Raw genomic sequence first — 24041 nt, 5'->3', positions numbered from 1 at the left:
TATATTTCGTCGAGTCCCCTAGGGTTTCTGGAATATTTGAGTATTTATAGAGTAAAGAGGCGGTTCGGGGGGCACCCAAGGTGGGCACAACCCACCAGGGCACGCCTGGGCCTCCTAGCGCGCCCTGGTGGGTTGTCCCCTCCTTGGGACTCCCCCCTAGGTGCAACCAGGGCCTGTTGTGTTCCTTCTGGCCCATAAAGAATCTCCGCAAAGTTTCATGGCATTTGGACTCCTTTTGATATTGATTTTTTGCGATGTTAAAAACACGGAAAAAACAAGAACTGGCACTTGGCACTATGTCAATAGGTTAGTACCAAAAAATGATATAAAATGACTATAAAATGATTATAAAACATCCGAGATTGATAATATAACAACATGAAACAGTCAGAAATTATAGATACATTGGAGACGTATCACCCACTCCGTCACCCCCATGGCTGATGCCCGCTGGGTCCGTGCTGAGCGCCGGGCCGCTTGCGTCGCTACAATGGTGCCCGTGGGCCGCGGCGCCCGCCACCGCTTTGCTTCCCCTGTGGCCAATGCCGCCACTGACCCTGCTGTCCACGAGCAGCAAGACTCGTTGCTGCCACCTTCCGTGCGACGCGACGGCCGCACCGCCACTCCGTCACCAACTCCAACCACGTCGTCGGCTTCCCATGCTCGCCGCGGGCCGGCGAACGCGCAGGCTGCGCTTCTCATGGGGCGGGAGCTGCCGCGTTGCCGTCCTGCCGACGACTGGCGATGCCGCATCGCCGAGCTCGTCAGCACCGCGGGTGAAGCCCCTGCACCGCCCCGCTCGCTTCGTCCCCTGCCATCCCAGGCGTGTGACGTGGCTCATGTCACTCCTCCTCCTCCTCTGCGTGGTGATGACCCTGAGCCCGAGCATGATGTGCAACAACGCGACCCGCTACGCGGGGCACCAGCACGCGACAAGGCGAGCTGCCAGGTGGCGCAGTGGCCCCAAGGTGACTCGTGCACTTCCTGCGCTGTCGTGCCAAGACCACGCGCTGCTGGAGGTGGTGGCGCGTGGGCGTCAAGACCGACCTCCAACCATAAGTCCCGCACTTGAGTGCGGCGGACTTTCGTGCCTTTACGCCGGAGCCGTGCCGCGTCATCTGGCCCGGCATGTTCAAGCCGGATTTCCCTCCATGCTACAACAGCACCCTGACACTGCGGAGTTGCTCCAGCTCTACTCGCTGAGCATCGAGGCGGCAAACGGGGATGAGAAGTTCATGGAGAATTGGTTCCCTATGTCTCTCAAGGATGGCGTGCACTCCTGGCTCCTGCACCTCCCGGAGGGGTCGATCTCCTCCCGGGACAAGCTTCACGAGCATTTCTTCGCCAACTTCCAGGGCACCCATGACCGCGCTCCTACAGTGGCTGAGTTGCGGCGCGTGAAGCAACAGCCGGACGAGACCTTACACAAGTACATACAATGCTTCACGTACGTCCGCCTCAAGATCCCGAAGGCGTCCGACGAGGCCAACGTCTTAGCTTTCACTGTTGGCGTTTGGGATTTCAAGATGATGGAGGAACTCTCCATCCACGAGGACCTACGCTCGGCCCTGGAGATGTTCAACCTGGCGAACAAGTGTGCAAGGGCCGAGGAGGGTCACCTCTCCCTCCTGGAGCTTCCTGAGGCCGACCCTGAAGACAAGAAGGCCAAGGCTAATGATGCGGAGCATCCCAAGATCATCCCCATGGACGCACCTACACCTCCAACGACACCACTTGGACCAACGACACGAGCCCGAGCCAAGGCTATCAAAGATAAGGTGAACTCACTCCTCTCGGAACTCCCACTTTCTATGCATGAGACATGGCTACTACCTAAGTCCGAGGTGTTGTGCATGATTAGGCACCAAGAGGGCCCTCCCGAAGATGCACATGAAGATGTACAAGTCCCCAAGTCCACGGATGAGGAGAACCAACGGAAGGAGCCAAGAGCATCTCCCAGGCCCCGGACATCCGGCCCCTGGAGCGTCATCCACTATAGCAGCACAGCCGCCAGAAGCTACAGGCCCCGGACAACCGGCCCCGACAGCCCGGACATCCGGCCTCTCCCGAGCCCCCAGACATCCGGCCACCAGACCAGAAATCCGGCCCCTCCGAACCTGAGAGCAATAAATGCCACCACTCCAGCCCAGACATCCGCCCCCCCAGCCCGGACATCTGGCGTCACCTGAAAGCCCGGACAGCCGGCCCGACCACCCCGGACATCCGGCCTCCCCTGTCTGGGCACAGTGAAGGGCCGAGGCCCGTGTATCCCTTATCCCCCCTAGACTATATACACTCCACCCCGTACAACTTTCTAGGGTTAGCATTGGTTTAGCTCATTTTAGAGATAGAGCATTGCTCATCCACATCGGATCTACTCCACGAGAGAGACCGCGGCCTCTACGGAGAAGATCCATTTGGATTCAAGACCTCCTTTTGGAGAAGAACTTCAAGACCTCCTCACGGAGAAGACCGGTTACCGTGTATCGTCCCTAGTTGATCGTGGATCGTGTATCTTACTTTATGTACTCGAGGATCTAGCATATGTGTGACTATTTCTTGTTGGTTGAGTGATTCTGTCGTGTTTCCCCTCGTTTCCACCCTCGTGTTTCTCGTGTTCTTCGTGAGATCCGCTCCTTTTGTGAAAGATCGGCTGATTAGGGTTCTACCCTACATCATCTTGGTATCTAGAGCCACGTTGATCACGATTTCGGAGCCTCCCCGTTGTGTTTCTAGCCTTGTTTTGTTGTTTTTCGTCCTAATTCAAAAATTCCCCACCAAAAATAGCCCCAAATTTTTTTTGTGATTTTTTGGTGTGTTGAGATTTTGTTGGTTTGTATCCGTGTACTTGCTTTGTTTTGAGTGGATCAAGCTCCCCATCCATTTCCCCCCAATTTCCATCCATATATTCCTCCGATTTTGGCCCGGATTTGACCTCTCCACGCGGTGTTCATCCCGTTCGTCCCCGGATCCAGAGCCCGGACATCCGGCCCGTCAAGCCCGGACATCCGGCCTTCCGCCCGGACATCCGACCCCTGGCAGAGACATCTCCATCCACCGCCCCGTTTTCCATCCATCTTTCACCAAATTTTGTTTCCGTGCCCACCATATACCATATATACTTCCGCATGCCTCCACCATTTTCGGACCATTTCGCTCTCCGACACATTTTCTACTTTGAGGTTTGAGAATTTGAGTTGCAGTACCGTATCCTTTTGTGTTTCGGCTATCTAGGTATGGTTCGACTTCGACATCACCGCCACTCATCTTCGACACGGACGCGTCCTACATCATCCCCACCGTCCTACATCGTCATCGACAACGACCACCTCGACTACACCTTGGTATTCGTGCCACCATTTTGACACCACACCGGAAGCAAGACCGGTAACCTCATCTTGGTATTGGACATATCACTCTTGCCATTACATTGATAGCCATCATAGCCTTACTCCTTTGCGTTGCTTACCCATCAAGACTAGCCATTGAGTATTGCCGGCAATGAGACTTGTGCACATTAGTGATCATACTTCCCATATCATACATACATCATTGTTGCATATATTGGTATCATCCACTACAAAAAAATACACTTCCGTGATGATACGTGTTTGTCACAGTAGGTCGCTTTTTTTGTCATGCATGTACATCCATGACAAATTTATGACAGAATCAAGATAGTCATACCTGTGCTGTCGTAGAAGTGTTCCATGACATTACCAAAATTATCATCAGGGAAGTGTCCACTTCCATGACAATAAATCATGCATCACAGAAGTGCTTTCGTCAAGGGTGACCGACATGTGGCATCCACCGTAACGGAACACTGTTAAGCTATCGGGCCGGGTTTTGGATCCGATAACCCGTTAACAGCCCCGACCAATGTGGATTTTCCACATGTAAAATCATCATTGGCTAGAGGAAACACGTGTCGGTTCATCGTTGGGACAGATGTCATCCACTCACTGGACAGAAGGCGCCTATGATACGTCGACATGTGGCACGGCCCAACAGTGGCCCATTCCTGTGAAAAGGCCGACCCATTTGACTTGGTCAAAAGCTGGCGGGCCGGCCCATGAAAAGCATGTTAACGGCCTGTTCGCATATAGCCCATTTACAGCCTGCTAACCCAAGTCCCGTTACACACTATCCGAATTAGGCCCAGTAGCGTCATCTGGGCCGTCCAATATGATTCCAGCCCGTTTTCACTTCTGGCCCATGTATAGCCCATGAAGTCTTTCGGCCCATATGAGGCCCTTTGTAACTCTTAGCCCATTAGCGGCCCATGCTGAAACTGGCTCGTAATGAACAGTGTGTTACTTTACACCCATTAACGACCCGTGGTGAAACTGGCCCATAATGAACAGTGTATCACTTTATACCCATTAACGGCCCGTTATTCCGTTTCCAGCCCAAGTTAACTTTCGGCCTTTTGAGGGCCCATTTATTCTTGGGCTCATTTGCAGCATTCGGTTACTTACGGCCCGTTACTGTCATTTTCTGTTTGTGGGCCAAATTCAGCCCGTCGTTATAGTCGGCCCATTTCTGGACTGTTAGTCTGTTGGGCCATTTTCATAGCATCACCAAATACGGCCTATTAACGGCCCGTTATGGTCAGCCATAAAACATATGATTTCCATTAAAGGCCCGTCTACGGCCCATTAAAGGCCCGTACAAGACCCATAAATGAGCCGGTGGCCCATGGATCCTACGAGACGTACAAGGCCCATGGATCCTACGAGACATAAAAGGCCCATGGATCCTACGAGACGTAGAAGGCCCATGGATCCTACGAGACGTAGAAGGCCCATGGATCCGACGGCCCGTGAAGGGCCATGGTCGGGCGAATTGGCCCCCGTTTGAATGATATAGCATATTCAAAGAATTATCCTACTCAATACTATCACCTCTAAAAAGCCTACACTATTGCAACAAAGAGATCAATGCATAGAAAGGTAGAATAATCCTACACTATACAATAAAGAAATTACAGCCGATTATACCCACTGGGCAAATACAGCTCATACATCATGGACGCGCATGAACTTAACTCCATTTGAACTATAATCTCTTCAGAATATAGGATTGGCCGGATTCAGATAGCACAAATTTCAGTCTGCAAAATCTCCAATTCCTTCATGGTTACCTCAGTGTCTTGTTTCATTTTTTGACTCCTGCATCTAATTCCTGCATGTCCATTCTCAACTTGTCGATTATACGTTGACAATCATGTACATGTTGTCTTGCCACCTCTAGTTGATGCTCGAGAACATTAGCACATTCCAATTCCAATCCATAATCATTCGGTAATGGCCATGCCGCACTGCTCACAGATCTTTGTGTTGATGTCACTTCATCCTGAAATGTTTCTGTAAGTACACATGACTAGGGCAAAAATATAGTTACAATAGTGAAGCGAACAAGACACTATTTTGTACTACATGGCAAAATAGGACTAACAATAATGTTACACGTCACTTTGAAAAAAAATGTTACACGTCATGAAGCATAAGCAGGTGATATTTTAAAAATTATAAAAAAGATAGTCTGTGCAGCCTGCATACAGAAATCCCTCTTAGCTCATCAGAGGAGCATGATGTTGGGGCCCAATCGAAAACACAGACAAGTTACAAATTTAGACAACACGTTGCGTATAAGTAAGCAAGCAGTTGGCCATTCTGCGCCTCAATTAAAGTCTTAGGGAGCATAATGAACAGCAGAGGGTTTCATACAAACATACTACAACAGGAAAAACTATGCAATCATTAGCGTAGTATAAACTAGATTGTGAGTCTCATGCAATAATAGTTGGTTAATAGACTTCAAAGCTTCAGGCACACTTCGGCAGAGTAATTAAATGGAAGGCCTTTAGTTATGTCAACTAATAGTGATACAAGTACCAAACATCAGGCATGATTATTTGGGCATCTCATTAACTGAGGACAAATAAAGCAACTGAAAGAGAAAATTAACTATGCCTGAAACAAACAAGGAATTGAACTGTTGAGTTGCATACAGTGACTTACCTTAGCAGGTTGAAGAGGCTCAGCGCAGCTCCTACTCTCTTGCAAGGCTCCTTCCTAACATCTTGTACTTGGAAATCCTCAATCTTATGTTCATTGCACCCTCTCTGCAAGGTGACACAAAATAGTTACTCGTCTCCTTGGAAGATAAATATGCATACTTTCCAGTCTGTGAACACAAAAGAATGAGATTATAACAAAACAACACCACATAATGAAACATGCCGCATCTCTTGCACTTGCACACAATGAAATGAGCATTTACTATGTCTGCACTATGTAAAAACTATGCATACCTTCGAACTGGATCTCTAGGTACTCTTGGAGAGCCTACTGTAGTGTACAACCAAACCTTTATGTCACCTATGAGTTAGACAGGGCCCCACTATAGCAGCCCTTAGTGTTTAGATCGTTGACAAGCTCTGTTAGAGTGTTATGTCAAGAACAACAAGTAATCAAAGCAAACAGTCCTAGTATGGCTGGCTGATGCAAACAAGCAATTGAACAGATGTGTGAGCAAATCTTACATATCAAGAAAAGAAGCAAAGAAGGAGGCTTAAAGACCATCACTTGACTGACCAGATTTAAGGGGCATTTAAACATCATGTGCAACGTATGAACTAACATAAACATTGCATATTCCAGATTCTACAATGGAATGCACATGTATTAGGTTATGCCATGTATGATGATGCCTAAATGTACAGATAGCAGGCAGGAGTGATTCATCATTGCACGCACAATTGAATTGCAGGTTAAGGGCCAGTTCGATTCCGTCTTTTCAGGGCATATTGTCAAAATAAGCCATAAAAGATGAAAAGAAGTCATTTTTTAGTTATGGGCTTGGGCTAAACTAATTTTGCTTTGGAGGGGGGTGTTTCGGGTAGAACCTCACTAAAAATTGAAGGGAAGGGGAATAGTGAAATGACTATGTTGTCTGCCTATATTACACTCAAAATGCAACTGCTGACGCCTGTGTCACACCTGACCCTCATGTAGAAACAAACACGCAAGCATTCATTGCCCTGCCCGCTTGCATCTCCTCTCCCCTTTCCCTCTACCTCGATCCCCTGACTGCAGCACTAGGGTTCCTCCAGCGAGCCGTCGCCACTAGTCCCATCTGGCCTTGTCCTCGATGATGCTATGTCCAGCTAGGCTACATGGCCGGCGGGTAGGGGCAAATCTCCCTGGCTTCTCCTCCCTCTGGCGCCGCCCCTCATTCTCATGGTCTCCAGCAGCTGCTCCACTGTGGTTCATCCAACGCACTACTCTGGCGGGCGCTGCACAACTACGGCTGATGCCACACTGCGGCAGAAGGCACATTATTCCCCATCCCCTCCTCCCAGGCCATGGCCTTGAGGTGCTGTTGAAGGATGAGCTCATCCAACAAGGTGAGGATCTCCTCTGATTTTTTGCCAAATTTTCATTCTGATCCACTATAGGATGAATTGCTATGAGCTGCTTCTGCTGCTGCTATATGATGCATTGCTATGAGCTACTCCTGCTGCTGCTATATGATGAATTGCTATGAGCTGCTGCTGCTGTATGATGAGTTGCTATGAGCTGCTGCTGCTATATGATGAATTGCTATGAGCTGCTGCTGCTATATGATGAGTTGCTACAAGCTGCTCCTGCTGCTGCTATATGATGAGTTGCTACAAGCTGCTCCTGCTGCTGCTATATGATGAATTGCTATGAGCTGCTCCTGCTACTGCTATATGATGAATTGCTATGAGCTGCTCCTGCTACTGCTATATGATGAATTGCTATGAGCTGCTGCTGGTATATGATGAATTGCAGACTGCTGCTGCTGATGAGTTGCTATGAGCTGCTGCTGCTCCTGCTATATGATGCTTTCAGGTGGTGCTGCTATATGATAATAACCAGCCACTTGGACCATCGAATTTCAATAAATAATTGTTCTTCATTTAAATGTGGGTCATGCGTTCTTCGTTTAAATTAGGCAATGGGATCTCTATGGAAAACATTGACCAAAGTAGATTCTGCCAAGTAGATGGTATCTTTGTATTTGCATTTTGAGCAAATAGTGATGGTCTGTTTTCCTATCATATTAATTACTGCACTGGGTTCAATTTGTGATGTTTGCAAGTCAAATTAATTTCCATATGGGCAGCAAAATGAAAAAAATATAATGCAATCTAGACTTTCCACTGATCATACCAAAGATAAGATGAGAACCCAATGAAAAGAACTGGTTGGCTTATTACATGGAGCTTATATTCACAGGTGCTTATTTTCTTACGATAACTCATAATAACTGTCCCTAAGAAACTTGGCTAATAGAACTGGCATACAAATAACATGTCACGATAATTGCAATGGAGGAGTGACGTACCATGGCACACTGTATAGGCTCACCGCTGCCTCTCCTTTTTTTGCGATGTTCCATGAAATTGCCACATACATCTTGTACTTTTTCATTGTGTAACCCTATGTGCAAGTTGACACGGCTAATTTCAGACATCTCTACATGATATTACATTGCATATCCCTTGCGCATATTTAAACCACCAATTAACGATTGTGTGCGTACCATAAACTAGCCATGACTCTGTATGCTGGACTAGCAGGCACTCTAAGGGAGCCTAATGTAGTGCACTGGAATTCCTACATGCCACCTACGATTTTGTGTAATGTACTCTCCCTGTTCCTAAATATATGTCTTTGTAGAAATTCCAGTATGGACCACATACAGATGTATATAGATGCATTTTCGAGTGTAGATTCACTCATTTTGCTCCGTATGTAGCCTATAGTGGAATCTCTAGAAAGACTTATATTTAGGAATGGAGGTAAGAGGTAGTATCATGTATGACATCTACATATCTAATTTAGCAGCCAGTAGTAGAAATCATTGTCTGCACAAAGGGATTGCTGGTCAAAAATCCTAGCAAAGCACGCTGGCAGGCACAGAACAATACAAGAGAGAGAGAGACGCGCTTACAAGATCATAGCAATGCCTCAGTCCAGGATCTTGGTTGGCCAAGCTATTAGATCCAGAAGAAACATAGTCCTTGTAGCTTTTGCCAGCTGCATAACAGGTAACATCGACCGGTTAGTATATTTTAAGTACATCGGGCAGGTGATGCTGGACGGGTTTAAAGGTGACAAGTACCTAGGACGTGGCAGGTGCTTGGCATCTCTCCATACTGTGGGAATCAGGTTAGAAACATCGAGGGTGATGACGCTGCGCTGGCTGTCGGGGTCCAGTAAGGAGATCTAGAACCGTCGAGTAGGGTGTTTGTGGAGTGGCTCCGGTAGGGTGGACTACGGTGTGGGCGAAGCAGATCTATGGCCGTGGACGAGGGCGTAGGTGAAGCTGCTCCGGTGGTTGGGTTAAGGATGGTGTCGACGATGCGGATCTGCAGCCGTGGACGGGGCGTCAGAAGCTGCTCCGGTGGTTGGGTTAAGGGTGGTGTCGACAATGCGGATCTGCGGCCGTGGATGGGGCGTCAGAAGCTGCTCCGGTAGGTTGGATGAGGGTGCGAGGAAGCAGATATGAGGCCGTGGACTTGTGAGTTGGCAAGCGGCCTCGGTAGGGTTGAGAATGGTATAGGCGAAGCTACTCCGGTAGGGTTGAGGAAGGTGTCAGCGAAGCGGCTCTGGTAGGGTTGAGGAAGGTGTCGGCGAAGAGGATCAGAGGCCGTCGACGGGGGCGTCGGTGGGGCGGCTCCGGGGGGTGTGGACGAAGCGTCTCCGGTGGGGAGTACGAATGAGCCGCTGCAGATGCGCGGCGGTTGACGAGAGTACCGGCGAAGCAGATCCGGCGCCGTGGACAAGGCCGACACTGAATGGGCTGTGGTACAGTGGTGGATGAGCAGTCTACTTGTTTCTAGGGGAGGTGGGAGGGGTAGATGCGGCCGCAGAAGCAGATCCGGCAAGGTGGACGCCGCTGGCAGTGGATGGGCTATGGTACGCCGGTGGATGAGCAGTCTAGGGTTTCGAGAGGGGAGGGGAGAAAGGGCGATGAAATATGGACGACGTGATGTAAGATGCTCTGGTGCTGTGGAGTTAGTCGTTTTTGCGGGAGGGGGAGAGGAAATGGGGGTGCCGTGTAGTGGGGGAACCGGAAGTTACCAAAGCAGCCCCGACCTATCATGTAGATGAGGGCGGTATTGTAAATGTTGGTCTTCGTGCATCAAGGACAAAAGGGGGATTTCGCATGCTAAAGACTAAGGTGGCGGAAATTTTAGAAGGAGGCGGGAGATTTTGCCGCCCGCGGGATCGTTCGTATCCAGTTTCAACTAATTTTGGACCGTGCTAGCGGGAAGGTCATGCTAGACTGTGTACACGGGGCACGCATCACCAGTTAATAACTGGTGTGAAGTCCACCCCAGAAAAAAGACAATAACTCGGGATGATGCGCCGATTACTTGGACGTTCACACGGGCGCGGCCAATCGTACGGGTGTAGTGACGCATTCACAAAAAAAGGGATCAAACGCTCAGCCTATGTATTTCTCATGTAAATAGATAATTTAGTGCCATTGGTTATTTACTTTAAACATAATGCATTGATGTGTTAGTGTAGAGGCGCACAAAAAGAAATGGATATTGTAGTCAGCTACTTAAAAGTGTTACCTCATATGATTACATAGCCTCCATTTCATAAATTGCGTACCCGTTGAATTCATATATGAATATTACATATATTACTTCAAAAGAGAAACTTAAATCATCCAAGACTAATGAATTTGAATGCAAGAGTAACGATGGTGCATGTTCATGATAGCTACATTGGTTGTTTGAAGAAACATCACTGTAACTTTGGCATGCACAACTAAAAAGGCTTATTTAAATAGAAAAAATGTGATATGTGAGTGTCCAATCTTTATAGAGTTGAATCGGTATTGTACCTTTGGCCATGATACGGAGTAGATATTGACTTATGTTCAAGCGATGCACGTCCACGATCGCTAGATAGTGATACGTGAATGAATTTGTCACATCCCTAGTTCTGGTATGACCTAGGCTAGCCTTCTTGTGAGCATCATGTTTAAATTTCATTTAAATTTTAAATGGGGATTCGTGAAACCCTCATGAATCATTTCTGGAAATAACCCAGATAAAAATTGCTCCAAAAAGGTCCAAGAAAATGTTCATGTTGCTCTCTGAAAATATTGGTCAGAGGTAAAATTCAAACAAATATTTTCAGGAGCTCATAAATATTTATTTTGGCCATTTGGAATTAATGCAATAATTATTTGCATTGGATATATATATGATATATTTATTTATATATGTCCAAGAATTTTGATTTTTATGTGAGGGGCTCTGGAATATTTCAACTAGCTCCTACAATAAATTTCAGAAGAAAATAAATTGATTTAGTATTTTACTAAATCAGAAAAGAAATTATAGAAATACAAAAGAAATACAAAAAGGAAAAAGCTTACCTATGCTTACCTGCGACCTGGCACTGAGCATCCCAGGAGCTGGCCCAGCCCACCACCGCTGTCAGTCATCCCCCTCCTCTTGCCAGAAGGCAGAGGAGAAGCAGAGCACGCCCCAGCGCGAGCGCGCCATGCCGGCAGCAGCCTGCCTACCTGGCTCCCCCTCGACGCACCTAGACGACGCCACGGAGACGCGTCGAGACCCCTCTCTCCTCTCCCTCACTCGCTGCTCTGTCTCCCCTCCCCTGTCTTGCTCTCTTCCCACCACCGCGCACGCCCGTTGCCGCCACTCGCCGTTGACACGCTCACCGCCTCCCCCTCGCCTTGTCGTCATGCCCACGAGCTCTGCCCCGCCGCCTGCTACCTCCCCATCGAGCCACGCGATGCGGGAAGCCCTGGAATGCCGCCATCGCCATCGTCTTCAACCTCCAGTGCCCGAGATCGCCTGCAACGCCACGTCGCCGTCCGGCCTCCCCCGAGCTCGCTGATGCCTACAAACGACGCGGGGTGAGCCCCTCTTCGTTTTGCCCCTAACCCCATCGCCCCGCACGTCCTCTAAGCGCTAGCGCCGCCGTGCCCGAAGCTCGCCGCTGCACAGCCATGTCGCCGCCGTCGTTTCAGACGCAATAGCCCGCGGGCGAGCACATCAACGTGCTCAGCGTCCCTCCATGAGCCCGTAGCCACCAACGGCTTCCCCTCCCAAGCTCCGTAGCGCCGAACCCACCGTTCCCGTAGCTCAGGCCACCGCCATGGTTGCCGTGGCCATCGTCTCCGGCCACCCCACTGCCTCCCGCGTGTCCCACTAGATGCGTGCAAGCCTGGGCATCGCGTAGGTGGTCTCCGCCGTGCGTTTGGTCGCCGGAAGGCGAATCCCGTGCCCCTCCGCCATGTTCTGCCTTGCCGGCGGCTAAACGCCGGCAGGTTGACTGGGTTTGACCCCCCAGTTGACCAGATTTGACCCGTATGGGTCAATGACATGTGGGCCCGGCCCTGTTAATTTTAGTTTAGGATTAGTTTAATAACTAACTAACCCTGTTAACTAACTGTGACACTGACGTGTAGACCCCACACATCAGGTTTGACCTGGTCAGCCCTATTGACTCGCTTACATCATGCTGATGTAGTGCTGACACAATATATCATTTTCTGGTTTATAAATAAATCAAGAAAATCCAGAAAATGATATAAACTTCTAAAATTCATAGAAATTCAACCGTAGCTCAGATTGAAATAAGTTATATATGAAAAATTATCAGAAAAATTCAATCTATCCATCTATACCATTTTCATGCATGAAAAACCAACCTATACATGCTGTATATATGAAAACACACTTATGGCATTTATAAAGACTTAACTTGGAGTTGCATTTGAATTCTTGGTTCAAATGGACTTCATCCAAATGAATGCTAGCTACATTAGCTCAAACAACATCACATCTACATGCCATGATCATGCATCATATTGTTGCATATGCTTGTGTGTTGATTGGCGGCACCTTTCTTCTCGATAGGTCCTGCTCCGAGGACTGTTCGAGAGTACCTGTCTGTGGAGCAGTGCCCCCTGTTGATCTACCAGGCAAGCAAACCCCCTTGTTCATTCTGATACAATCCTACTCTCTCGCTCCTGCTCTCATTTATTGCATTAGGACGACAACGATTCAACTGCTACTTTATGCTGCGGTAGTTGAACCCATTCCTCTGCATGACCTGTCATTGCCACAGTAAATAGTTAAAACCCACTAGCATGTGCAGGAGTTGATTGTTGTGTTCCTACCATGCATTGCCTGCTATTGCTTAGAGTATGTCAGGTCATTTGGAATGAATTGGAGTACAGTGCTATGTTCTGATGTTGAGAGTTAAGTGGTGAACACGATTTGGTAAAGGTAGCGGTGAGAGGCCATGTAGGAGTACATGGTGGGTTGTCTCACTGGAACCGTCCCTAAGAACTGAGTTCTGTTTAAGTTGTCCAATGATTAGCTACTACCACACATTGGGCTCCGGGCGCTCCAAGCTCTCTCGACTTATTAACCGCCTTGATCTCTGTCCAGGAGTTGCAATAGTTTCTGGTGTTTGTAGGTAGTGTTAGTAGTCTACCAAGTGGCACCCGGCCAGGTGGGCTTGGGACAGACTAGGCACAAGTGGAATGGTGTACCAAGCGTAGATCCATCCGGCGAGGTGGGCTTGGGAACCCTGCACACATCCTTTGGGGCCGTGAGCGACACCCCGGCCGGATCTCCTTGCGGATGGAACCCGAATAGGCGATAAACCTGGACTAGAGTCTTGTGTGGTTAGTTAGGTCATGGCCGACTCCCTCGCCAGGCTTCCGCCTGAAGGTTGCCGAGATACATGACGTGTACCTGGCGGTAAGTGGCGAGAGCGTGTGTGAAGAAGTACACCCCTGCAGGGTTATCATGAACTATTCGAATAGTCGTGTCCTCGGTTATGGACTTCTTGGATGCTTACGTGGTACATACACAACTTGAAATGGATACTCTAAAATGCTCAAGACAAGTGTGAGTGCTATGGATGGCCTTCTCATAGAGAGACGGGGATGAATCCATAGTAGTGTATTGAGGTGGTGATTAGTGGACTCGTGTGCGCTGCCTCACCACAAAGAAGTTTCTCGTAGTCGTAGAACAGGATAGCCACTGAGTCAAAGCTGGCTTGCTGCAACTAAAACCCACATTACCTTCTTTATACAAATGCATGTATGGTAGAATCTGATGTAAGTCTTGCTGAGTACGTTTGTACTCATGTTTACTTTATTTATGTTTTGCAGGTGAGACATCTGTCTCACTAGTAGTACCGCTTGGACTTCGACGAGTAGCTCGTTACCTCAGCTACGATCTTGTACCCTTGGGAGGGACTTGTAGATAGTCAGGCTTCTCAGCCTTTTTTCCTTTTGTAGTTTTCTGTACTCAGACATGTAATGCTTCCGTTGCTTGTATGCTCTGTATGATGGGTCATGTGACCCCTATTTGTATTTAATGCTATGTGGCTCTTTTGGGCCTTTATCTATATGAGTTTGCGTTATGTTGTGATGCCATGTTGTACAACACATACTTGCATTATGCGTACGTGTGACGTGTATTGCTATGTGTGGGATCCGACAAACTAGTTGTTTTTCCTTGGTAGCCTCTCTTATGGGGAAATGTAGTCTAGTGCTTCCATTGAGCCATGGTAGTCCGCTACAGCCCGGTTTACCCGGAGTCCTGCTAGCCGAACACTACTGCTCTGGAACACTTAGACTGGCCGGCATGTGATTCACTTCGTTCCTGTGTCTGTCCCTTCGGGGAAATGTCATGCGGTGACATCCGGAGTCCTGCCTAGCCTGCTACAGCCCGGTTCACCGAAGTCCTATTAGCCCAGTGCTACAGCCCGGATTCGCACGCTGCTGACCGACATGCTCGATGTTGATTCATGTATGCCTGTCCCCATAAGTTAGTGCCACTTTGGGTTCATGACTAGTCATGTCAGCCCGGGTTCTCTATCATATGGATGCTACCGACACTATCATATACGTGAGCCAAAAGGCACAAACGGTCCCAGGTCATGGTAAGGCGACACCTGTGGGAATACCGTGCGTGAGGCCGCAAAGTGATATGAGGTGTTACATGCTAGATCGGTGTGACTTAGAATCGGGGTCCCGACAGCTTTGGTATCAGAGCCTGACTGCCCATAGGATTTCCAAGCCAACCTGGTCGAAGTTTGTCGGCGTTCGGGGAACGGGGGTCCCCAGACTTGCCTGCCTGCGGCCTGCGGCGTGGCTCAAAGGGGGGCCCAGCACGGCCCATCTTCACCAACACAAACTCAAGACCCTCGCGAGGGACCAAGCCTCGCGGGGCGGACGACACAGAGGCTCCTCAGGCACGGCCTCGTCAGGCTGGCTCACGAGGAGGCGGAGAGATCAAGGTGGGGTACCTCGCGAGTTGCCCGTGACGCAAGCCATGATGACTCAGGGCGCCAGGCGGGCGCCAGCCCGCGCAGCGTCCTCCTTTCCTCTTTGGTGCAAAGGGGGCAAGCGCAGTCGCGGAGTACCGAGGTGTCAGGCAAAGGTTACCATTTCGGTGCAACGAGACCAAGACGAGGAGGACTACGAGACGGAGGTCACCGTGGAGCCCAAGATGGCGTCATCACCAGAGCTTTGCGTAGGCGAAGACTACTTTTGTCAGGATAGCTGATACTTGCTGTCCCCCTTCAAATTAGCCCGCCATTGTTGGCTCCCTTCCCGCTCGATATTTGGGAAGAGGACCAGGGCCTCTATAAATAGGACCAGCCACCCACATGGCAAGGGGTTGGTCGGAGCAGAGAGAGAGAGAGAGAGAGAGAAAGGTGGTTGAACTCCTCCTAGCAGTTCATCGCATCAGCCAAGAACAGACCCTCGCGAGGCTGTTCTTCCTTGTATTGTTCATCATCATCAGCCCAAGAGGCAATCCACACACCACACATTGGAGTAGGGTATTACACCACAACGGTGGCTCGAACCAGTATAAACCCTGTGTCTCTTGTGTTGTTCTTTCCTTAGTTCAGATCCTAGCATGGCGGGGGGGGGGTGTAGGTAGGTAGGAGGCGAAATCTCCGCGCGCACCCCAGTGATCGAACCTCAAGGGTCTGCCGGAACCCGAAATCCGACATTTGGCGCGCCAGGTAGGGGTGCGCCGGAATTCGTCTTTCATCGCCCCGTTCTCCTCCGACCACCACGCTCATGTCTGACGCTCGTCGGGCCCGCGCGGAGCGCTGGGCCGCCCTCGCTTCCCACGTCGCCCAGACAGCCCCTGTCGGTGGGCGTCCTCGCCGTTCCCCATCACCTGCCATCAATGCACCCACCGGCCCGGCGGGGGACGAGCAGCAAGCATCGTCTCAGCATCCATCCGTGCGCCAAGATGGCCGCACCGCAACTCCCTCACTCGCCTCAGCTGGATCTTCGTCCCGCGCGCTCCGCGCGCCCATGGAGGCTCGGGCTGCACTCATCGCGGCGAATGAGCTCCTGCGCTACCGTCCCGTCGACAACGTCTACGAAGAATGGCTTGGCCTCGTCGCCGAGCTCGTCCGCGTCGCAGGGGGTTCCTCCGTGCCGTCCGTTCCGCTGCACCGCACCCCGCCCCGCGCGGGTGATGAGGCTCCGGCGGCGCCCCGGCCGCCTCCTCCTCAAGAAGACGCCATGGCACCAAGGCGCGTGGCCCCTGGGCGGAACCCGCTCCGTCAGGTGCCAGCGCAGCAAGAACAGAGCTGCCAAGAAGTCCCTCGCCCGCCAGAAGCTCCCCGGGCGCTCCCTGCTCCAGCACGTCGCGACCATCCTCCTGCTCCGGCGCGTGGGGACATGCAAGACCAGGCTCTCCATCGCCCAAGGCCTCCCGTGGCCACAGCAGGCTGCCGCGCCTACACCACCGAACTGCGCAGCGTCGCATGGCCAGGCAAGTTCAAGCCGGACCTGCCCCCTCGCTACGACGGCACGGCCGACCCTGCGGAGTTCCTCCAGCTCTACGAGCTGGGCATCGAAGCTGCCAACGAAGACGAGAAGGTCATGGCGAACTGGTTTCCCATGGCGCTCAAGGACGGGGCCCGCACCTGGCTCCCGAACCTGGCTCCAGGCATAATCTCCTCCTAGGAAGAGATGCGCACCCGCTTCATCGCCAACTTCCAAGGTACACGCGACCGGCCACCCGCCGTGAGCGACATGCGCCACATCAAGCAACAACCCGGGGAGACCCTGCAGAAGTACATCCAACGCTTCAACAACGCACGCCTCAAGATTCCCAAGGTGACTGAAGAGGCCATCATCTCAGCCTTCTCCGACGGCGTGCGCGACGTCAAGATGAAGGAGGAGCTGGCGATGCATGAAGACCTGTGCACTTCCTTGGAGCTGCTCAACTTGGCGAACAAGTGCGCCAGGGCTGAGGAAGGGCGTCTCTCCCTCCTCGAGCTGCCTGCTGCAAACCCAGAAGAGAAGAAGCTCAAGGCCAAGGAAGTGAAGCGCAAGGGGGCTGCCGTGCTCGTGGCAGAACCAGACACCAAGCGGGGCAGAGATCAGCCCAAACCTCCCAAGGGCAGCCGGTACTGCGTGTACCACGACCTCCACACCCACAACACTAGCAAATGCCAAGAACTCCGAGCCGTGCGAGAAGGAAGGATCGGCCGTCGCCCTGACCGTGGTGACCGGGGATACGGCTGAGGAGGAGGAAGGAACGCATGACGCTGGGAAGACCGTGGCCCGCGCCAGGGGTGGCGCGACCAACCTCGCGAGGATCGCTGGCAAGACCCGCCCCGCGAGGGAGGCTGGAGGGATCAGCCTCGCGAGGATCGCCCGCAAGGCAATGCAGGCCTCCCACCGCTGCCGCCGCAGCCAAGGAGAAACGAGGACCGCCACCAGGACGAGGAGGCTGGGGGCTTCCAGGAGCCGCGCGCGATCGCCTAAATCCTGGGCAGAGCTCAAGCCCCAGCCTCTCAACGCATATTCAAGCAGTTCCCCACGAAGTGAACGCAGTCCTCCCCAGGCTCAAAGCCACGCGCCCTCTCAGGTGGTCGGCGTGCGCCATCACATTCAGCTCAGCAGATCAACTCAAGTGTGCGGCTACAGCCGGAGTCCTCTCGATGCTTTGTTCCCCAATCATCAGCAACGTGGTGGTCACCAAGACCCTCATCGATGGCGGGGCAGGGCTCAACGTCCTGTCCGTAGAGACAATCAACAACCTCCAAGTGCCCTACAGCTAGCTTCAGCCAACCAAGCCCTTCTCCGGTATCACCGACGGCTCCACGGTCCCGATCGGGCAGGTCCGCCTCCCTGTCACCTTCGGGGCACACGACAACTACCGCACCGAGCTCATCGACTTCGACGTCGCTCACATCCGCCTGCCGTACAACGCCATCCTTGGGTACCCAGCACTGGCCAAGTTCATGGCCGTGACTCACCACGGCTACAACGTCCTCAAGATGCCAGGAAGCGGCGGAGTCATCACTGTGCCCTGTGAAGAGAAGGACGCGGTGTGTTCCCTGGAGCGAGCCTTTCAGGCCGCATCACTGGAAGACCCGGATCGCGGAAGCAGGAGGCTTCCTGAGGTCGCCCCCAAGAAGAAGACATCGTCCGGCCTGGCCCCTCAGGAGGCAGGCCCCTCTGGGCCCGTGCCTGCCCAGGGGGAACCTCCTTCCATCGCATAGGAAAGCGCGCCCGGCGCCCTCCTCAGGCAGGGCTCGGGGGCTCTCCCCTGGAGGGCCACCGACCTAGCAAGGGTCACGAGGGAGGCGCTGGGGCACCACATGGAGGCGTGTTTCGAAGCATGTTTCCCTCAAGAAGGAGCAAGGCAAGGAGATCCAGACCCACAGGAGTTCGTCAGCAAGGACATTCAGGAGCTACAAGAGTCCAGAGTCATGAGAGGCGCCCGCCGCCTACCAGCAGTGGCTCCCCATCCAGGCGAGGATGGCGGGCTGCGCGTCTGCATCGACATACTAGGGCTCAACCGAGTCGCCTCCCTGGGGCGCCTCTGGCCCTCGCGAGTGGGGCGCTGCGGAGGTCCACCCCACAGCTACGTTCGCATGCCTTACGGCTTGCCGAACGTGGCTGACACACACCAGCGCCTCATGAGGGGCACCACGGAGGCTCAGGAGGCCAGGCACTCCGCAGCCCTGGCGGAGATGAAGATGTCCCGCGAGGAACCGCCAGCGCCTCCGAAGCCTCCCGGCGCTGCGGAGGTCCACCCCATAGCTACGTTCGCATTCCTTACGGCTTGCCGAACGTGGCTGACACACACCAGCGCCTCATGAGGGGCACCACGGAGGCTCAGGAGGCTAGGCACTCCGCAGCCCTGGCGGAGATGAAGATGGCCCGCGAGGAACCGTCAGCGCCTCCGAAGCCTCCCGAGGCCCCTGGGCCTGGGGGCTCATGAGGATCGGCTTCCGCAGCCCACCGAGCCGGCTACACCAACACCCCTTCGTCTTCAGCGTCATCAGGTGACATCTTTCAAGTTTCACTTCCGGCTGGGAGTGCCCCTAGGGCTGCATTATTCCCAGGCCGCGTGGGTACGTCCCTGCGGCGTGTATCCCTTTTCATTCCATGTTGTTGGCTTACCTTGTTGGGGGTGCCCCTCGGGCAGCATGACCCCCAAGTCGCTCAAGCCTGACCCAGTGATCTCCGCATCTATTTGAACGAATCCACTCCTTCACGGCTAATGTGCTTTACCTAGTTGCCTGCTCAGCTGACGCCAACTAACGGAGCTGCTCCCAAACGGCACGACGCTTGCGCATGGGTCCGTCCCTGCAACGCCGACAAACCTGGATGGCTGAGCTCTGGCCGCGGCATCCCCGCATAGCGTCACCTCGTCAAGCCTTCAGTGCCTCACTACCCTTCGGAAGCAACCAACGGCTGACCGTCAATTGTTATGGCAACTCCTTGCTCTTTCTATGATGGACCTGCAGGACCTCCTGAAGGAGCTGCGTTAGGCGAAGCTCTTGCTGTGTCTCCTTCGCTCTCGTCCGCGCGAACTGCTTGCATGTTAAAGGGGGGGTGCCTGAGCATCGCGACTCAGGGCTCCTACTGGCTCTCCAGCCCTCACCCTCTGGCCTTGACCACGGCATCGCGACCTGGCATACCAGCGACGGCTGAGACTCACTCGAGGGCCGGGACCCGAGGACGTAGAGCAGAAAGGGGAGCAAAGGAGAGAGGGGAGAGACACACGAGGACCTCGCCGAGAAACCTTGCGCCTGCCGATGCACGGACCCGGCCACACACCAGAGAGCGGCCCCTGATCCTCGAGATAAGTTATCACCCGGAAGCGCCAGCTACTGTGGCACCATCCCTGCACCTAATGCTATCCCATGTTAGCGACGTCGCTCCCCTTTCTCACCGAACGATGTCTGCTTGGGCGCCAAAGGGGACCTCCTGAGCATCACGACTCAGGGGCTCTTATCGGACTCCGGGTCGCTCACCTCCTGGCCTTGACCACGGCATCGCGACCTGGCATACCAGCGACGGCTGAAGCCGCCTTGGAACTGGGACCTGTCGGTGCAGAGCACCAAGCCCTCGTGAGGTTCGAAAGGGAGGACCGAGCTAAGACGGGATGAGCAACTCACGCAAATCTACGACAAGGGTTATATTAACAAAACAGGATCACAGGCACTTTACAAGCCCCCATGGGGCGCGTTTTTGGTTCCTCGCAGGGAACAGAACCTAAAGAGACGCAAACTACGCGCATCGCTACAAAAGACGCCATCATCAACAGTGGGCCGTCAAGCACCGATGCCAACCCCATCCAGATCAGAGTCGGCGGCGGCCTGACGAGCCTGCCCTGCTCCGGGAGCGGCGCCGGCTCGGGGGCTCGTAGCTGTCGTCGCTCGTCTCCGGAGTCGCGAAGGGCTCGCCGGAGTCACTGGAGCCTCCGACGTCTCCACCGCCTGAGGAGCCGCCAAGGGAGCGATTGGCGAGCCCAGTCCTTGTCGCAGCAGGGCCCTGGCCGCCTTCACCGGGGCAGCACTCCACCCGGCGCCGTTCGCGTCAAAGACCTTGAGGAGCATCACTGAAGCACCGTCGTAGTCCAAGTGGATCGCGAAGACGCCCCTTGTCCTGCAAACCCGGGCAATCTCTCTCCAGCCCCGGGTCATGTAGACCTCGCCTGGGGTGACGACCGCGACCTCTGCCTCGGTCGCGAGGGTGCTACAGCCGGCGTGCTGCAACCAGAGCTCCAGGGGCTCCCCCTGCGGGATGACGGAGGAGAAGAAGGGAGGAAGGTGGATCCAAGACTGAAGAGGAATGGCGACGTGGAGCACGAACTCTTGGGAGGAGCCCTCAGTGTGGGCCCCAGGGGGGACGACCCACACCTTCATGACCCATCGGCGCCGACGGCGGCGCCGCCCGTGGAGGTCGACATCAGCTCCTTCGGGGCCCTCGACGTGGGCGTACAATGGAAGCGGGAACCCCGGCGGCGCACGCTCGCCCCAAGGCCACGACACCACCTGAAGGGCCCCCTCGTCCGGGCCACGGTGGACATGTCGTTTCTTCGGTGAAAGTGGGTCTGGCCCCTCTCGGGGAGCCTTTCCCTTCTCTGCCGTCGAGAACCGGCGGATCGGAGTAATCATGCCAAGACGGAGCAAGAATCGGGAAGAAGGAGAAGCAAGGAGGGATGGACTGGAAGGGTGCACGACATTCCGTACTTATAACCGGCGGAGGCCAACCGCCGACCTCCACGATCGCAGGTAATCATGACCCGTTTTGCATGCAGGGACTCGTCCAATCCGTGTAGTTGCCGAGGCGCCGTGGGGAAGTGGAGGCGCCCACGTCCAATCAACCGCCAAGCGGCGCCCAAGGCCGCAGGCTGTTAGGGCCCGCGGCGCTTCGCTCTTGCCCTTCCGCCTCCCTGCATGGCCAAGTCTGGGCGCGCCTTGGGCCCGGGGGCTACTGTCGGCATTCTGGGAACGGGGGTCCCCAGACTTGCCTGCCTGCGGCCTGCGGCGTGGCTCAAAGGGGGGCCCAGCACGGCCCATCTTCACCAACACAAACTCAATACCCTCGCGAGGGGCCAAGCCTCGCGGGGCGGACGACCAGGCTGGCTCACGAGTTGGCGGAGAGATCAAGGCGGGGTACCTCGCGAGGTGCCCGTGATGCAAGCCATGATGACTCAGGGCGCCAGGCGGGCGCCAGCCCGCGCAGCGTCCTCCTTTCCTCTTTGGTGCAAAGGGGGCAAGCGCAGTCGCGGAGTACCGAGGCGTCAGGCAAAGGTTGCCATTTGGTGCAACGAGACCAAGACCAGGAGGACTACGAGACGGAGGTCACCGTGGAGCCCAAGACGGCATCATCACCAGAGCTTTGCGCAGGCGAAGACTACTTTTGTCAGGATAGCAGATACTTGCTGTCCCCCTTCAAATTAGCCCACCATTGTTGGCTCCCTTCCCGCTCGATATTTGGGAAGAGGACCAGGGCCTCTATAAATAGGACCAGCCACCCACATGGCAAGGGGTCGGTCGGAGCAGAGAGAGAGAGAGAGAGAGAGAGAGAGAAAGGTGGCTGAACTCCTCCCAGCAGTTCATCGCCTCAGCCAAGAACAGACCCTCGCGAGGCTGTTCTTCCTTGTATTGTTCGTCATCATCAGCCCAAGAGGCAATCCACACACCACACACTGGAGTAGGGTATTACACCACAACGGTGGCCCGAACCAGTATAAACCCTGTGTCTCTTGTGTTGTTCTTTCCTTAGTTCAGATCCTAGCATGGCGGGGGGGTGCAGGTAGGTAGGAGGCGAAATCTCTGCATGCACCCCAGTGTTCGAACCTCAAGGGTCTGCCGGAACCTGAAATCCGACAAAGTTGAGTCTAGAAACTCTTTAGTTATATAAGGGAATTGATTGTGGAAGGGAACGTAAGGCTCTTTTTACTCCTTATACCTCATGCCTTCTGATCTAAGTCATCCTATCTTTCCTACGGGGTTAAGAAACTAGGCTTTCTCTTCCATCTATCAGGATCACGTGTTACTACTCCGTAGTCTCTTAGGATTGGTTGATCAGAGTCATATCCCAGTTCGAGTACCTCCGGTGTAGCATGTTTAGTAATATCTCAGAACCTTGAGTGATGATGTTGAGTTTGGTACTACCCCATCATTTGCAGGATGTCTCATTTTGAGCATTTTACTACCGTTATGCTGCCGGAATTGTCCTAGGAGTTCGAGAGATACTAAATTCTTGTGCTACCTTCTACATCCTTATGATGATAGTGAATCCATCCTTGTTTTCCTTGGTTTCGTTCTTCAGGATGTTGCCGGTTAACCGAAGTTCTGTTGCTCGTAGTCGGAACCACGGAGATGGTAGGGATGAGGATCCTCCCGACCAGTCTTCATTGGCAGAGTTCATGTTAGAAATGGAGAGGAACAAGCGTGAGTCTAACCGCTTGTTAGCACATATCGAGGAGAACACCGCACCCCAGTGCAAAGAGTCAGCGACCATCTATGATTTCATTGGTCTGAAACCACCTATCTTCCATCATTCTATTGAACCACTCGATGCAGATGACTGGCTTCGTAGTATCACTCACAAGCTACGTTCTGCGAACGTAGCTGAAAGTGACAAGGTCACCTACGCTGCTTATCATCTGGAAGGTCCTGCTAGCCTTTGGTGGCAGAACTATGAGGCTATGCTTCCAGCTGGCCAGATACCCACCTGGAGAGATTTCACTGAGTCTTTTCGCGAGCATCACATCCCTCTGGCTCTCATTGACCACAAGAGAGAAGAGTTATGTAGTTTCACCCAGAGTAAGATGGCTGTTGATGCTTACAGTAAAGAGTTTGAGAACCTCGCCCGCTATGCTACAGAAGAGGTGTCCACAGACGCCAAGAAGCAGGCTAGGTTCCGGAAGGGTCTCAACCCCATGTTGCATCGTGATCTCCACTTGCATCATTGCAATACATTCCAGGCTCTTGTGAACAAGGCCATTAATGCATAGACAGCTCAACTCACTTACGAGGAGTCTCGTAAGCACACCCGTGATTTGGGTTCCTCCTCCGGTTCCAGTTCGCAGAAGCGTCGGATTTGGGTTCCGAACTCCGCTCTTCCAGCCGGTTATACACCGAAGGACTTCTTATGTGGCGCCTCACCCAGTTCAGCCATATGCTCCACCCAGGCCTATTGGT

The 24041-nt window shown here is 53.0% G+C and overlaps 1 protein-coding gene across 1 annotated transcript in view; it reads left to right on the top strand.

Annotated features, from left to right (window-relative positions):
• Positions 1 to 1151: 1151 nt before the first annotated feature.
• Positions 1152 to 24041, top strand: part of LOC147990671 (uncharacterized) — a 61667-nt gene continuing 38777 nt past the window's right edge. The window contains exon 1 of the mRNA XM_087538345.1: positions 1152 to 1670. Coding sequence (XP_087394471.1) covers positions 1152 to 1670 — 519 coding nt within the window. The remainder of the gene's footprint in view (positions 1671 to 24041) is intronic.

This window comes from Triticum urartu, chromosome 1A (genome assembly GCF_056163025.1).
Source record: "Triticum urartu cultivar PI428250 chromosome 1A, HENAU_Tu73, whole genome shotgun sequence".
In the NCBI taxonomy this organism is placed as follows: Eukaryota; Viridiplantae; Streptophyta; class Magnoliopsida; order Poales; family Poaceae; genus Triticum; species Triticum urartu.
Note: the sequence above shows the minus strand (reverse complement) of the source record. Positions and strands in the feature narration are given on the sequence as shown.